We start from the raw sequence: 16,697 nt of genomic DNA, 5'->3' as shown, positions 1-16,697 counted from the left end.
CCAGACAATAGCTGCAGCACATTTCCAGAAACACAGAGGATGTTTGACTATTTTCATAGACATTTTAGATTTTTGATTTACAAATCCATAACAAAGAACAATTCTGCCCCGAGACCACACAATCGAGTATCAAACCAACTCCCCTTCTGTTTCCAATTTGTTATTGTTCAAAGATAAAGGTTTCCTTTACAAAACTTTTTTACTCAAAATACCACCAGAAAAAAATCTCAATGAAACCAATGTATGACTTGACTTTTCTTCTTTAAGAGGTCTAAATGTTTTCCATATTGTGGGACTTTAAATGGATGCAGGAAATGCTGTCACTCCACTCTGCTTTCCAAACTTCCAGAATGAGGTTTTGGCTCTGGCAGATGCCAGTGCGGTAGATGCCAGTGCGGTAGATTCCAGCGCGGTACCAACCCTGCTCAGGTTTCCTCGCGCTGGGAGAGAGACTTCAGGAGACTCTCCACCCTCTCTTGATTCAGATGAACACAGTATTTTCCTCATGCTGTCCATTCAGCTAATTGCAGATCTTGTGGAAATGTGTTTGCTTGACTTGAAGTCAGTCTTGACATTTCCTTCTGGGCATTGCATGCAACTAAACTGACCCAGAAACATCCTTAAACTGTTGTTGACCAAACCCATTTTTCCCCATTGCAAACCACATCTTCTGTAAACTCAGTAGCAACATTGTAAGATGAACTGAAGTGGAGCTGCAAGGAAAGCGCAACTCAAAAATGCAAATCAATGCACTGACATGAGAAGCAAACAAAAAAACAGCAAAGAGACATGAACATTATAAGATAAAGAAGAAAAAGAAACCATGCACATACAGCATGTTTCAGCCAGACTGGTGACATTATTCTGCATTCTGGCAGCCAGTGCAGCACGGGGTTGGGCCTGTCAGAGGTGTTGGAAATCATATAAACAGCGTTTAAAACTGACAGGACTCAGTGTAAAGAATGAGCCTTTGGCTTAGTTTGAGCTAAATGCTAATGTCAGCATACTAACATGTACACAATGACAATGCTAACAAACTGATGTTTAGCAGTTATAATGTTTACTATGCAAATGCTAACATTAGCTAAGTAACACTAAACACAAATTACAGTTGAGGCAAGAATGTCATTATTTCTGCAGGTATTTGGTCATAAACCTGCAGAGCTAGTATTAGACTAATGAACATTTTGACCTGATGATTGTGTTCGATGAACTCATCCTAAGGCGGACATGTTTGTACCACATTTAATGCCAATCCATCCAACAGTTGTGGAGACATTTCACTCAAAACCACAATGTGAACCTGCTGGGGGTGCTGGATGAACAATCAGGATATCACCAAACTGATCAGCATCTGGGGAACATGAACGTCCGTACAAAGTGTTATAGCAACACATCCAATGTTTTTATCATTATTATTATTATTATTTTAGCCTGGACTAAAGTGATGGGCCGACTGACAGAGCGTCATTGCCACCTGCATAATACAGCTTCACATTTTTACATTTTCAATATAATAAAATCTGAGTAGAATCTGATTAATTGCATTTTTGAACTGTTCCTTTAAACTGTCCCTACTGTAATCAGTCTACCTATTCATAAAGTAATTAAGCATTAATTATACGTTGGAAAAGGGATAGACCATCTCTGAAGCCTTTCATCTTTGTAATTACTGCTGCTCTAACCAGTGTAAGCATAGCATCTACAAACTGCAGCATTATTTGTGACCAAAACTAAACTGTACTTCAGCATTAAAAAAAGTGCACATCTACATCAGACAAATCTGTTGGAGACATTAAACGTGACTCTTTCATCTCTTTTCCTTTCGTCTTTTCTTTCTCTCTTTGACATACACAGACATTATTCCTCATATCAAAGCGTTTTATTGAACCGTGGCGGCTAGCTGAAGCCACAAAGCCTTATTGTCCGACCTCCTCTTGAACCAGTCAGACTTATACAGCCATTTTTCATCTCTCACACTTTGTCCCAAGCAAGGTGTTAAAAACAGAAATAAAAGGGTGGAATTGAGAGGTCTCACTTTCAGAGAACTCACTTTCAGCTCATCATATTGACAAGATAACACTGCTTTGCTATCCTGCAGCAGTAACCAGATAGTCTTTCAAAAGGAGAGTTTGGGTGTCGAACAAGAGACGCAGCAAGTGAAGGATCAGATCAAGTCAAAGTCTGTGTGCTTGTGTTCAGATCTGCGCTGTTGAAGTGTATTTATAGGGATTCTCTAGGGTTTTTGTATGAAGCTGTCAATCAAACTGTGGTGGAGGTGAGAAAGCTATGTCGGCCTGTCAGTGTGCTGGTGTTGCAGGTACTAGCCTGAGCCCTGGAGGCAACATTACCACGACTACTGATGATCTTTAGATTGTCAAAGGAGTTGTCAACACATGCCCTGCAGTGCTGCAGTTGGCCTTTGCTGCTGCTTTTTTTTTTTTTTTTCTCTTTACAAAATGTTTTGTTCTTTTCATTTTTATTTTGGTATGCTGGAAAGTCCTAAACATCAAGACTTCCTCAAAACTTAAGTACCAATGTTCTCACAGAAATAAGAAGAAAACCACAGACATGTTGGCGTAACATGCACTTGCACTTGGCTTTGTCTTGCACTTTAAGATAAAATCTTCGAATGAAATACTGTACATATGACAGATTATACATATCCTTTGCATGAACACTGTAAGACTATCACAGGAGATGTGTAAAAGAATCTGAGGAATTATTTGGTGTATTTTTTCACAGGAATTTTCCAAAGACATGTCATTGCTCTTACACTGTGCCCAGACTATTAATTCAAGCATTCAAAAAAAGAATAACTTTCTTTTCTTCTTTTTCTTCTGTTACAATACCCAGTCACTTGAAAGATCAAACCAGAGTCTTTGCGTGCTTTGATCAATTTAGCGTTAGAACTTGAATGAGTTGTCTTTTTCCTATCCTCCAGGCAGCTGTTGGCTTCCATTTATTTCATTACAGTAAGGAAATCCATTTGTCAAGATGTGAATCTTCAGAAATCTAAAACACTACAGCATGTGTTGGAAAACTGATGGCAGTCATTTTGGTTTGCAGTAAAAGCAATTAAACATTGCCTCAAAAAAGAATGTAATTCAGTACATGCAAACAGTACGCTAAGCCAATAAAATGCCCATGTTCACTCAGAAAAGACAGACTACAGACGATACTGTATATACTGAAGATAATCTTTAAGCTTGTGATTGAGACACGACAAACAAATATACAGGATGACAGATCCAGGTGTTTCAAGAGTATTGATTGATTGCTCAATGCAAGTTCTCAATTTCTCAGTTAGTAATTGATGTTCATTTATTAGGTTGGTCATACCTAATCAATGAACATCAATTACTAACTGAGAAATTGAGAACATACCTAACTTTTTGTTTGATATAAAATACAGTTTTACAGTTTGTGCCTATCTGGCAGGGATACATTGCCTAAAACTGTTCTGAACTACAGCATATGTAGATCAATTACCAGACAGTCACCACCACACTCGAGCCAGGGACACACTGGAGGACAAGAAAATTACTCACATAAGTTATACTTACAATTTTAGACTGATATTAGTGGTTTAAATGATACCACAGACATGCCATGGCCATGACTTTTCCCTCACTTAACAGTAGGATTATAAAAAAAAAAAATGAAATCTATATTTTGAATGAGAGACATGTTAAGGTTGAGATGAGCTTTAGTTGGGTGAGATTTTCTTTTTTGTCAGAGCACAATACAAAAGATTTGTCTTTACATAAAACCATAATATAATATATTTATGTGCTGTAAAATGAACATTCCATCGAAAAATATACTTTTGACAAACAAAAACAACAACTCTCTTTTCTTCTGGTTTCCATCCTCTTGCACAACTTTTAAATGGATTTGTTTATGATTTGTCATGCAAACACAACTATATAAAGCTGTTAAACAAAACAACAACACGTCTGACATGGGGAATGACATTGTGGCAAAGATAAAGCATCCGCTTCTTCCTGTTGTGATGTAGTTATACAGTAAGGCATTGTTGACCACATACAGACAGATAGTGACACAGATGGACAGATCGACAGGCAAGCAGGCAGACAGACAGACAGACAGACAGGCAGGCAGAGAGACAGGCAGGCAGACAAGCAGGCAGACAGGCAGGCAGGCAGACAGGCAGGCAGGCAGACAGGCAGACAGGCAGTTACACAGGCAGGGCAGGCAGTTACACAGGCAGGGCAGGCAGTTAGACTGTCTGGCTCCAGATAACGACTGGAAACACAGTCAGACTCTGTTCCATATCTTTACTTTCTCTTCAGAAACACTATCCTTCACTGAATGTTTTGTGTGGTCCTCACATTTATGAATGGACTTTGTTCAGTGGGGTGTAATTGGGTTTTTGCTGCCATCTTTTGGCACAATTGTAACAAGTCATACAATGTCGCCTGGTTGACACCAGACCCTTCTCAGTTGTAACTGAGAGTGGACTTGCAGAACAAATCTCAAATTTGCCGGAAGTTCATCAGGGTTTTCCCAGGCTACATACAATGGGCTTTACCAAATGAATAATCCTTAACATAACCCTTACTTGTACGGTCACCGACTCATAATTCAAACCTTTCTCCTAAAACAAAGTCTTAACCATGAAATAAATAATCCTTCTCATGAAGAGTGGAAGGGGTACCAAGATAAGTCGGAGGGGTCACAAAAAAAGATAAATAAGAAATATTTCTGCTACACAGTATTATGATTTCTCTCTAAAGTTTCTCAGATTCCTGTCAAATATTCTTAAAATAGAGAATCTGGGAAGTAAAAATCATTCTTTGGTTGATCACAGCTCATGTCCAGACTGAAGCCATTACTTTGAAGAGAGGTAGATATTGCATCATTTTAATGGGTCAAAAGCATTTTTAAAGAAATAATTCGCACATCCAACAATCCTGCTGTGCAGGTGCGTTGGAGTTATAGGAAAATCCGTACACTGCTCTTGCTACACATTTATTAAAGACAACTAGGTAACACTTTATAATAACCATTGCTTATAAATGTAAATTGATAGTTAATTAAAAATAAGTTAATCATTATTTTACTGTTAACTAACAACAAAATAATAATTAACGTTTACTAATTATTATAGATGCTATAATGTATATTATTTTAACAGTTTATTGTTTCTCACATCATAACATTTATATATTGTATTAAGTGTTTGTTAATGATTAAGAAATTGTCTATCTAAATGTATAAACTTATTATTTTATATACCACTAAACTATTTTTTTTTTAAATTTTATTTAACCTTTATTTAACCAGGTAGGCCGTTAAGAACAGGTTCTCATTTACAACAGCGACCTGGCCAAGAAAAGTGTAAGCGTACAAGACAACATATAGTTTCACAATCAACATAGTGCAGGAGAACAGAATACAATAGGCTACAAAGGTACAGATTAAGTAGGCAGTTCAAGCCGGTACAAAGTGAGGTGTAACCAAGTCGATGGATATGCGAAAGTGGTATGGTGATAACATAATATACATGAAATAGACAATCTATAACATTGCTGAGATGTAGTAAAGAGACAGAATACAATTAGTGCAAAATTAAAGTGTGGGCTGTTTTTAGCTATTTATTGAGAACATGGAATGAAAGTGTATGTGTAGATGAATGTGTATGTGCGAGATGTGCTTGGGTGAGAATGTGCTGGTGTATATATATAGTTTAAACTTTTTACTCTATGCTGCTATTTGGAGAGGATGTCTCCAACAGAATTTCGTTGTACCGCATACAATGACAATAAAGATCTATCTATCTATCTAGTAATCATGTTTGAATTTATATCAAAATGACCAAAATAGACAAAAAAGGTGGAATAAATTGAGATGAGCTGCACAAATGTGAGTATCTCATTTCCATGTTGTTAATACAGGACTCTCATTTCCAAACAACATTAGGCAGACCACATGGATCTCTTTGTTTGTACCCCTACATTATGATCAGCTGCAGAGATTTTTAAAGGAACATGGAATTTGATAACAACTCCAGCAACAATAGTATTCCTCTCCTCTCACTCATATTGTTCAAGTGCAGCAATACAATGGTAGCCCAGGGACATTATTTGCATAATGTCAAGGGGTGTGTGAATAGGGCTTAGGAGAATGAGAAATTATATCAGCCACAAAGAAAAGCAATGGTCTGTGACCAAATGCTCGATCTTTCATGCATATGTTAGCTGAGATTGAGGGGTTTTGTTGTCATATAAATGCAAATGGGAAGCTGGTATGCAGGGATATAATGTGCAATTATGGTTCAAATAGGAATTTTACTCGATCTAATCCACTTTAGTGTTCTGTTAAGTATGATGTGCAGTGGACAGTATCAAACACATTCCACATTGTAGTATGATTGTAGACATAATTCATTTAACGTTGCATGTAATCAGAGGGATCATCACAGTGGTTCATCTCCTTCAGAATAAACGTGATAAAGATTTTGATGGCCAGAATTGATGAAGTCTAATTTTTCGCCAGGTAGCATGATAGTTTTGATGATTATGGTTTAATTTTCTTCATGAAACACAGTCTGTTAAGTCTAACTGCTTCTCTGTCTCAGCTACAGAGAATGAAATACTTGAGGTGCACATGCTTGTAATGAATTAATGTTGCCACTGGGTGGCGCAATTTAACAGTTTGTTTTTCTTCCAAAAAGACAAGAAGAAGAAAATGAAGAAGACACGCCTTCATTTATTCCGCAAGGGGAAATTCAAAAGTCACAAATGACATGCTCACAGTCAGAAGAATATAAGAAACCAGAGTTTGTCAAATAATAATGTGTGTGGTCACTGAAACGTCTTAATATGAGCTTGTGATTGAGATACGACAAACCAACATACAGGATGATAGATCCAGGTGTTTCAAGAGTATTGATTGATTGCTCAATTCAAGTTCTCAATTTCTCAGTTAGTAATTGATATTAATTTATTAGGTTGGTCATACCTAATCAATGAACATCAATTACTAACTGAGAACGTTTTACAGTTTGTGCCTATCTGGCAGGGAGACATTGCCTAAAATTGTTTAATTAATTTTATAATAATTTTCTATTTGGACAATATATACATATATATTATTATTAGGTTTTTGACGCCCCCATACTTGTAGATGTTACACTGTAGATGCTTTTTATGTCTGTAAAAATTTACCCTAGTTGTGAAAAAAGTTAGAAGTTGGAATGTTTGAATAAAGCCAAGGGGAGTGTTGGAGACGACTGAAGGCTGCACTGTTAACACTTTAAATCCCAGGATCAGCTGGGAAAGCCTGGCTGAGCAGAGTAAATGTGACAAAAGATAATGATGCAAAAAGACATGAACAGAAATTTTAACTCTGAATCAACATCCCAAATTAGTCCAAGTACTCCGATAAATGTGTTGTTAAATGATACCAAATGGCCGTCTCATATGTGGCACAATGCTCAGTGCTTCTTGCTTTTGCACACCATCTCAAACTGAATGACCTCAACTCAATATCCTGTCTGCTATCAATGAGATTATGCAGGCATGCTAACAACAGGAAATTTGCTCTCACAGGGATTGAACTGCAGCCATTTATAGTGGCTCATGACTCAGAGGTAAGTCATGACAGTGGTGCCTCAGTCCGCACTGTAAGACAAACTTGTGTTTTATAAATCAGTCATAGTAGAAACACTGGGTAATCTCTGGGATTGTCATTCCACACGATGAGTCATAGCTCGAGGGGAGAAAGACTGGAGGTAAAGTTTTCTCTGCAGTTACAAAGATTATGGTCACAATGACTATAAAAGGGTCCAGAGTAGAGCTACCTGTGCTATGAGTCATGTGTTTGTGTTTGATCCACTCATGTGTGTTCACATAGTATCAGGGAGAAGTCGCATCAGCAGAATCACACAGTGCTGATGAGCAACACACATATGACTCCGCTGTACCAGTTGGTTACTACAGGGTACTCACTCATACTGACCCATTTCCCTTTGTGGGTTGCAGCAATCACAGGAGGTCACCCTCTCAACCAAATATATACATAAAACTATTAAACAGTTAAAGGACAAGTGTGTAGTTTAGAGGCAGATTACAGATTGCAACCAACTGAACCTCATTATTTCTAAAGTCCTGGCTACGACCCTGGACTTTGATCCAGCATTTTTAATTCCCATTAAGGAGTACAAAATTGAGTTGGCTGTCCACTGGAAACTGAAAACACACACAATACCAAAACTAGAAAAATGTAGAGCATTTACAAGATGTCAACATGTGAGCACACTATTTTGCCTTTCCTTTGTGCACTTTATTGTCTAGTTTTTACAATTAGCAGAATTTAGTTTGACTCACTAAAAAAAGAACATGCACACAATATTCTTTGAAGTCCACTGTAGGTCTAACCTGGCTGTATATACTATACCGTTGACTGTACATATAGGATATCCAGTGATAGACAGACAACCACCTCTGTATAAATAGCAGCCAATACATACATTATTTATTCAAGCATTGTTTGCACACAGTAGCACAGTACCAACCAGACCAACAGCCATGTATATCCATTGTTAGTAATCTGTATATAGATAATGTATGTTTTATCTAGTATGTACAGAATATATTGGTATATATTTTAATTACTTCTTGCCTACAAATAATAGACATTATTATTACATTGTCTGCTTAGCTTTGTTTGTTTGTTGTTTGCCTGCATTTGTATCTTACTGTGCATTTGTAATCAGCACTGTGTGTAAGCAAATTGAAAGCAATTTTCCAAAATGTCCCAAAATTCCTTGCATGTGTAAACATACTCAGCCAAAAAGCTTATTTTGATTTGTAATACTATAATGACACAAAACTATGTTTTTTTTCTCAAAAGTATTTTTTTCTGAGAATATTTTGAACAGACATGGGCTTAATATATGACACCTTTATTATACACTTACATAAAGGGCTTTATTCCTCTCACTTAGATGGGTGATGTGTGCTGACTTGTCCACTTGTTCAACACCTGTTACTAAATCTTAATTGTATCATGAACAAAACCGGTTTCCCACCACCACCAAAATTTTAAACACAAGCTTGGAACTGGCCAACTCTCCTCAATTGATTGATTCTGTATATGAGGCCTTTTACCTAATAGAAGGACTAACATTTGATAGCAACTACAAGTTATTAATGTTAATGTTTAACCCAGGAAAAACAAAACAAAGAAAGTTAAACTGATCTCAGAAGCTCTTATTTTCATTGTGTCATGTACATGGTATGTTATTTTAATAAATAAATAAAACCTTTATATGTGCGGTAACACTTTACTTGAAGGTATATACATAAGAGTGACATGACACTGTCATGACACATGAACCCTAACTCTAACTCTAACTCTAACCCTAACTCTAACCCTAACCATAACTTGACATGACAAAAACCGAATGACACTTAATGACAGAAGCGTTTTTGTCATAAACGTTTATGACTTGTTTATAATGTTTATGACACGTTCATGACAGTGTCATGTCACTCTCATGCAGATACCTTCAAGTAAAGTGTAACCATATGTGCTTTGCATTTATGCAGATTGCCACTGAGGAGTTTGTTAAGCGACAGGCAATTACACTGAAAGGAAAATAACTGTCTTCCTGTTATTCATAGAACAGTGAGTTGTGCAATAGCCTGAAGTTTCAAAGCATTTGTCACCTTATTAACCGAGAAGTGTGTGTGTGTGTGTGTGTGTGTGTGTGTGTGTGTGTGTGTGTGTGTGTGTGTGTGTGTGTGTCTGTGTGTGTGTGTGTGTCTGTGTGTGTGTTTGTTTGTGTGTCTGTGTCTGTGTGTGTATGTGTGTGTGTGTGTGTGTGTGTGTGTGTGTGTGTGTGTGTGCGTGCGTGTGTGTGTGTGTGTGTGTGTGTGTGTGTGTGTGTGTGTGTGTGTGTGTGTGTATGTGTGTGCGTGCCTGTGTGTGTCTGTAGAAGGGTTTTGATGTTGAACCTCTGGTACACCATGTGCTGGCTGGAGGAGATGTCAAGAGCTGTTGAGCGATTAATGGCTTTCTCAGAGAGAAAACATAACAGTGTCATGTTATTGCTAAGAAGATCGGTGAAAACACTTTTATTTCTCAACACACTCCCTGTGTACTACATTTCCAAGTGAAATATAGTACTTTTTACACCACTAAATGCATGTATGAGCTATTGTGACTGCCTACTTTACTTTGCAGATTGTTTTTTGTTTTACACACAAACCATATAATCATGTTATATTAGATTAAACTAGTGAACACATGAAGGAGTTGAAATTATCTCCACCTTGAGCAGCTGTAACACTAAAATACTGCATACACTTGAATGTATTAGTAATAATAATCCAATAATGTAATAAATAACAATATAACAGTTTTACTTTTGATACATTAAGTAAATTTAGCTGATAATACTTCTGTAGTTTTACGAAAGAGTTTTTACTACAAATTTGGAAGCAAGGCTTTTACTTGTAATTAAGTATTGTTTTGATTGTGCTGTTGCAACTCTTAGCAGAGTAAAGGTTCTTACTGAAATACTTCTTTAATCACTGAACTTTCTGTCTTTATTACATTTAAATGTGTATAAAACAAATGCAGGAAATATCTACACTTTTCTGTTTTATTGTAGTGTTTAATATAACGTAACAATTTATGCACTAAAAGTATAGCTACAAAAGATAAATACAGATACAAGAGTTAAATGTGATGTTGGCAAACTGTCAATATTTTTTTATCTAATTTTGAAGCTATTTACGGGAAACTTTAAAGTGTATATTGGATTAAAATCAACTAGTTAATGATACATTTTACATTTTCTCTTGAAGTTGGCAAAATCTGCATCCTTATCACATCCATTCAGACAACCACAGTTTCTATTCTTTCTGACCTTTTTACTTCATTGGGGGCACCAGCTGACTTCACACACACACACACACACACACACTCTGGACCAAGTCCCCTGAGGTCCCAGCCAGCACAATGTCATTATCAACCATCGGATTGTATGCGGCCACTGCCCATTCAGTCTTGCTGACGTGCCTTTTGTGCTCAGTAATTCTTCTCACAGAAGCCCCCCTTCCCCTCCACACCCCGTCTACTGCGGCCCATCTGTAATCCCATCCCCCATCCTGCACCCCCATATCCGCCCATTCTCGCCTTGCACTTCTCCAAAACAAACCAGCTGTCTTGGCCAGTCGTGTCCCCGGGGGCGTAAACAGGTGCCGAGAGGGCCGCGGGGCCTCAGCATGTGACACATGGCAGCACGCTCCTCCAGCCTGCCAACACACCAGAGAAGAAAGTGGTGTGTTTTACAGCTGCAGACTTGATTTTTATCACAGAGGAGCTGTTGATGGCTAATAGCACAAAAACCAAAACTTTCTCACTGGTCAGTAATGTAAAAGATTGTGATAGCTCTGGTTAAAATGTGATTATATATTTAATAATTACTTAATTGTATATGACTTTTTTATTTGAATAAATTATTATGCAGTGTGAATCTATTTATCAGATATATATGTTGGTTGATTGTAAGCATGAAGGAAGAACCTTGACATGCCTTTAGCAGGTATACAAATATACACTGCTGTGTAACCAAAATAGATAAAAGGAAAGTGTCTGTCCTACTGAGTCTGAAGCCAGCTGTATTTTTAGCACAAACTACACACTGTGCACAGAGAGGGGGACTGCTGGACCCAGGTCGATGCGCCTGGACACACAAACCAAAAATGGTAAGTACAGATCAATGCTACTATTCTTGTATGAGTGTGAAATGCCAGTGGAGGCTGATTAAAGGTTTGCACTTCTTAAAAAAAACTGACAATACATTCTCCTTAAATTTGACTTAATCACACAGTTCAGTATAGTTCTAATGCATATTTTCACAGCCTTTTTGGGGCCCTAAGTATGCAAGTTATTCTGCTTTTGCCTTAATTCCTTTATGTATTAAGCTACTTGGGAATGGGAATTTGTAAGGAGAATGCCAGCAAGTGCACCAACTTCTTTGTGCAGAGCATTCACAACTTTTACAACTCTTTCAAGTGCATGCAAATAAGACTCCCAAGTTTGGAAATGGCTTTTAAATGCAGTAAAGTCTTTCTTTTGAAGCTTGAAGAACAAAGGCAGCCTCACACCCTAAACTGTCCAACTATCACTTTCTGTGGTGAGCTCAGCTGTTACACACTCTATTGTACATCTGGCACTTGGCTCCTTGACACTGTGTGTGTGGACTAGTGAGTGAGTGTGTGAGGGAGGGGGTGTATGCATATGTGTGTGTGCATGTCAGACTACGGTTGTGGTTTAGGGCTGAGCCGCGCTGCAAACCAAACTGCCACCTTATTGAGTAGGCATCCTGTGTTTGTATCTCTAACAAGCTGAGGCAAGTTGGTGGCTCAGCTTGTGCATGTGTGCATGACATTTATCACCTTCCATTTAGAGCAGTTATTTACCCATGTGGAGACAAACAACCCAGTAGCAATTACTGGAAAGTATTGTGTTGTAGATGCTGAATTTCAAACCCCACAAGTCTTTTCACAATAAATACACACATGAATGTATCCTTATGCAAAATAAGTGACTGTCTGTTGGATAATTAAGAGTGTGTGGACTTCCAAAAAGAAAATGGAATAAAGAAAGAAATGAGTGTATTTTCCTATTAAAGTTAAAAACCTCAACTTTATTACCCTGTAGAGGGAAATAAGGAAGTAAGAACATCATGGCCCTCTTTGGACTATAATTATATTAGTAGATGAACTGAAACAGATGGAGGATTTCATTTCGGGAGTTTTCAAGAAGATTCACAAAGGATAAATAAAGCATATTTCGCTGTGGAAATGTTTAAAAGCAGAGCCTATATATATTATAGCACCCCTATATCCTAAATCGTCCCACACACACAAAAGATCAACACTAGGAGCACAAGGACTTAAATTCATCACACTTTATAAGTGCAATCACATTTTCCTCAGTTTTACATAACTAAATCAAGTGATCTGAGCATGTTTGTGATTGTGACAGCTCATTTAGGCACAGCCACATGCAATTTGATCAGCAAGCAATAGCAGTGAAAAGGCAGGGATTGTGCAATATCAGCGCAGCACATTTGGCCAGCTGCTCAGACTGGCCTCTCTCAGGTCTGCTGTGCAGTCTAAAGCCTGAATTGTGACTCCCAGCAGCAGCTCCTGCATTTGCATTTGATGCAGACTTCTTGCAGACTTAAGTCGGGGGACCCAGCACCGCGGATGACTCTGAATTTATCAAAACTTTTCTGATTGGAGGTTTAAGCCGCAAAGAAACACTAAGAAAGTAGCCTATTTTCACTTAGATATTTAAACATAGTTCAAGTTAAAGGCGTAGTTTGGGTGTGAGTTGTGTTAAGTGTATTTAAAATAGCTCCGGTTTAAAGGAGTGCAGACGGGACTAGGTTTCCTGGCGGAGTAGCACTAAATTCAGAGCGCAACAGACTACCGGTGCACAGTTCACCGCTGAGCCTGAGCCAGACAGAGTGAACTAAAACTGGAGGATTTAACTTTGGGGTGCATCGGTGTGGCGTTTAATAAACAACAACAATTTATCTTTAGCTAATCGATATCACTTTCACATCCACTGTTTGGACCGTTTAAAGAGCAGTTCCTGTGTTTTGTCCAAACCGCCGCCTGGACTTCTCGACACTGGAAGGACTTAAACTGAACCCAAGATGTCAATTTTGCCTTTCACTCCCCCCATTGTCAAAAGACTTTTAGGCTGGAAGAAGGGAGAGCAAAACGGCCAGGAGGAGAAATGGTGTGAAAAAGCGGTGAAAAGTCTGGTGAAGAAGCTCAAGAAGACGGGGCAACTAGACGAACTGGAGAAAGCCATCACCACCCAGAATATCAACACAAAATGCATCACTATACCGAGGTAAGGAGAGTTTGTGCGCTGGGTTGATAGTGACCGGAAAGTCAGCATCCTAACGTTAGCTAGCTGAGGTAGGTACGTTACTTCAGTTTAAACGTTTAATTACAGCTTTGTTACAGAACACTCGAAGGTTGTCCCAGTATTTAGCTAACTGTAGCATGCACATGAATGGCATCCTTACTTGACTGATAAGTTGACATTTCCACTTCCTGTCTCGCCTCAATATTTCAAACTCCACGCTTTGCGTTAATTATACAGCAATAAGGTGGCTAATGCAATGCTTATCTAACAGTGGTCCATAAGGATAGCTAGCAAATCATCGCGTCAGTTAGCTGCCATGCCATCATATGTAACGTTACACTTCACTTTAAGTGAACTGAAAAAAGAATTTCAGCAGTTTCTAGTGATACAATTGAGATATAACTGGAGTCATGTTGTTGAAAAAGGGGATATAATATGTGCATCACTAGCCAGCAGCCTAATGCAATGCAAAAGCACAAATGGAGTCCAAGTTATATAACTTGGCCTTAATCTGGGACGCTTTCTACTAACGCTGTGGGTTTGTGTTAGTGCGTAGGCGAGCCTGTGGAGCTGGGCTCTTGTGTCTCCTTTTCAGTGCATATATACAGCCATTTGTCTATCAACACAGTATTTTAAATAATCAACGTTGGCATTCAACATCAAATTACTGCTCGTAGTTTAATCCATTCAGTTCACTTATAAGCACTCACTTTCCTCCCTTGAAGGAAGGCTGTTACAGGTAAGAGCTGGTGAGGTGCTGTTTGTAAACAAAGACCATGTCTACCAAAAGTCCGAGTTTGACTTATCTCAATTCATAAACATCATGCTAATACAAGTAATGTGTAATTTAAGGTTTTGTCTATTTTATCACACTCCAAATGTGTGCATTGCCTTTGTAGAGCCATAATATGACAGCATCTATTACATACACTCAGTTCAGTTGCCATTTCTTTAGCACACCTAGCTAAAATGTGTCCATCCCATGTACAGTATACAGTATCAGTGAGGGTACAACTCAACTCAAGTCAATAAATCGATTTGTTGATCGGCAAAAAATTAGTAATTTTTTAATATCAAACACCTGCTGGTTCCAGCTTTTCAAATGTTAGGTTTTGATGTTTTACTTTTGTCATATATGAAAGTAAACTAAATATCTTGTGGCTTTGGACACAATATATTTTAATACTACATCTCGCTTTTGACTGTGTGTGTGTGTGTGTGTGTGTGTGTGTGTGTGTGTGTAAAAGGCATTTTGAACTATTTTCTGGCATCAAGACCAAACAATTAGTTGATAAATTGTGGAAATAATTGGCAGATGAATCAGTAGCCTAATGAAAACAATCATTAGTTGAAGCCCTAAATGATTGTAGTCTTAAGACCTCTCACTGTAGTGCAAAAGAATTCAACAGCCCCACAATCTACAGTCTCCAAGTTATAATAACGTTAAATCAACACCTCTCTTCAACAGTTTCAACAAAAACTCAACATTATAAGCTTCATGAAAGTAGAATGTATTGCATGGCTGTCATATTAGAGCACATTAGTTTCAGTCAGGTGTAACTCATAAACTGGCAACAGAGTGTATGTTCACAGCGATTTTTTTAAGTCTCTAACATTCCAACATTTGCTTGAGTCTACAAAATCTCACTTGCATGTGTGGGTCATTTAGATTAAAAAGCATACCGTGTGTCAGATGAAAATTGAACCCCACGCAGAACACTCCCACATTCTTTATTGCCACAAGTGTGCATATCACAGCTTGCTCAGGCCTTGGCCAGCATTCAGATTTAAGCCTACCCGGAAAGTTAAATAATGTTTGTCATGATCCAGGTTTCATATATCCCACCACTAATGCAGAAGGGAAGAGGCAGAGTGCATTAAGATGACCCCATATCAGATCTGGCTGTCAGTGTGGGCTAACAGTGTCCCTGGAGAGCTGCTGTTTCTATTAATTCCCCTACGCTCTGGCTCACTGACAGCAGCTGCGTGCGTGTTCAGGCCTGTCCATGAGGAGGTCAGCTCCTATCTCTCTGACACATGTACTCCCTAATGAGGCTCATCGTCGCTACCCCTCTTGATGACGGTTTTCCGTGATGCTGAGTGCTGAAGGAAGCCGGCACTGTGCATTGATTGAGTCAATAGCTGCATCAGGTGGTGGATTAGCAGATCAAATATCTGTTGGGGGGAATGTAAGGTAGGGTTATCATTACTGAAAAGAGGGAAAACGGGCGATTTACTCATCACAGCTGATTCAGATATCATATCTTAGAATGCCAAAAACCAGAAGCTGATTTTGAAGTCTCAAGGCTAATGTTTTCCAGTTGTGTCAAACAAAGTTAAGGATGTTTACAGGTTTTGTCCGAGCAGCTCCTTCATGTAAGTTTTGTCTGTCAAACTTACCTTGCCAAGTGGTAAAAATTTAATGTTTTGGAGCTTTGGGAAAGCCAGCTGTCAAATTTTAAAGGGCTGTGACCTGCCAGATGACATTTTTAAAACAACATGACAGTCTGGTTAGAAGCCGTGGTATCACAACTTGGGGAGTTTGGTCCAGACAAAGTTATTTTTGGGTGTGGGTGGTGTGTGGGTGGTTAAGTGGGCTGTGTGTGTGTGTATGGCCCAACATGTTTACACTGGAGATAAAGCCTGCGTCCCATGAAAAAAACATTAGTCACACAGTCACTTTGTTTTAGAATTCCCATTTGAAGTTGGAAAAGCTAGGCTTTTACAGTATACAGTATTAGGCTTTGCCTATCACTTGGGCAGGGCTA

General features: G+C 38.4%; 1 protein-coding gene across 1 annotated transcript in view; it reads left to right on the top strand.

The window, feature by feature from the left end:
* Nucleotides 1-13,146: 13,146 nt before the first annotated feature.
* smad3a (SMAD family member 3a) overlaps nt 13,147-16,697 on the top strand; it is a 31,504-nt gene continuing 27,953 nt past the window's right edge. The window contains exon 1 of the mRNA XM_031290286.2: nt 13,147-13,911. Within this exon, the coding sequence (XP_031146146.1) occupies nt 13,709-13,911 (203 nt within the window). The 5' untranslated portion in view covers nt 13,147-13,708. The remainder of the gene's footprint in view (nt 13,912-16,697) is intronic.

Source organism: Sander lucioperca, chromosome 3, assembly GCF_008315115.2.
Source record: "Sander lucioperca isolate FBNREF2018 chromosome 3, SLUC_FBN_1.2, whole genome shotgun sequence".
Lineage (NCBI taxonomy): Eukaryota > Metazoa > Chordata > Actinopteri > Perciformes > Percidae > Sander > Sander lucioperca.
Note: the sequence above shows the minus strand (reverse complement) of the source record. Positions and strands in the feature narration are given on the sequence as shown.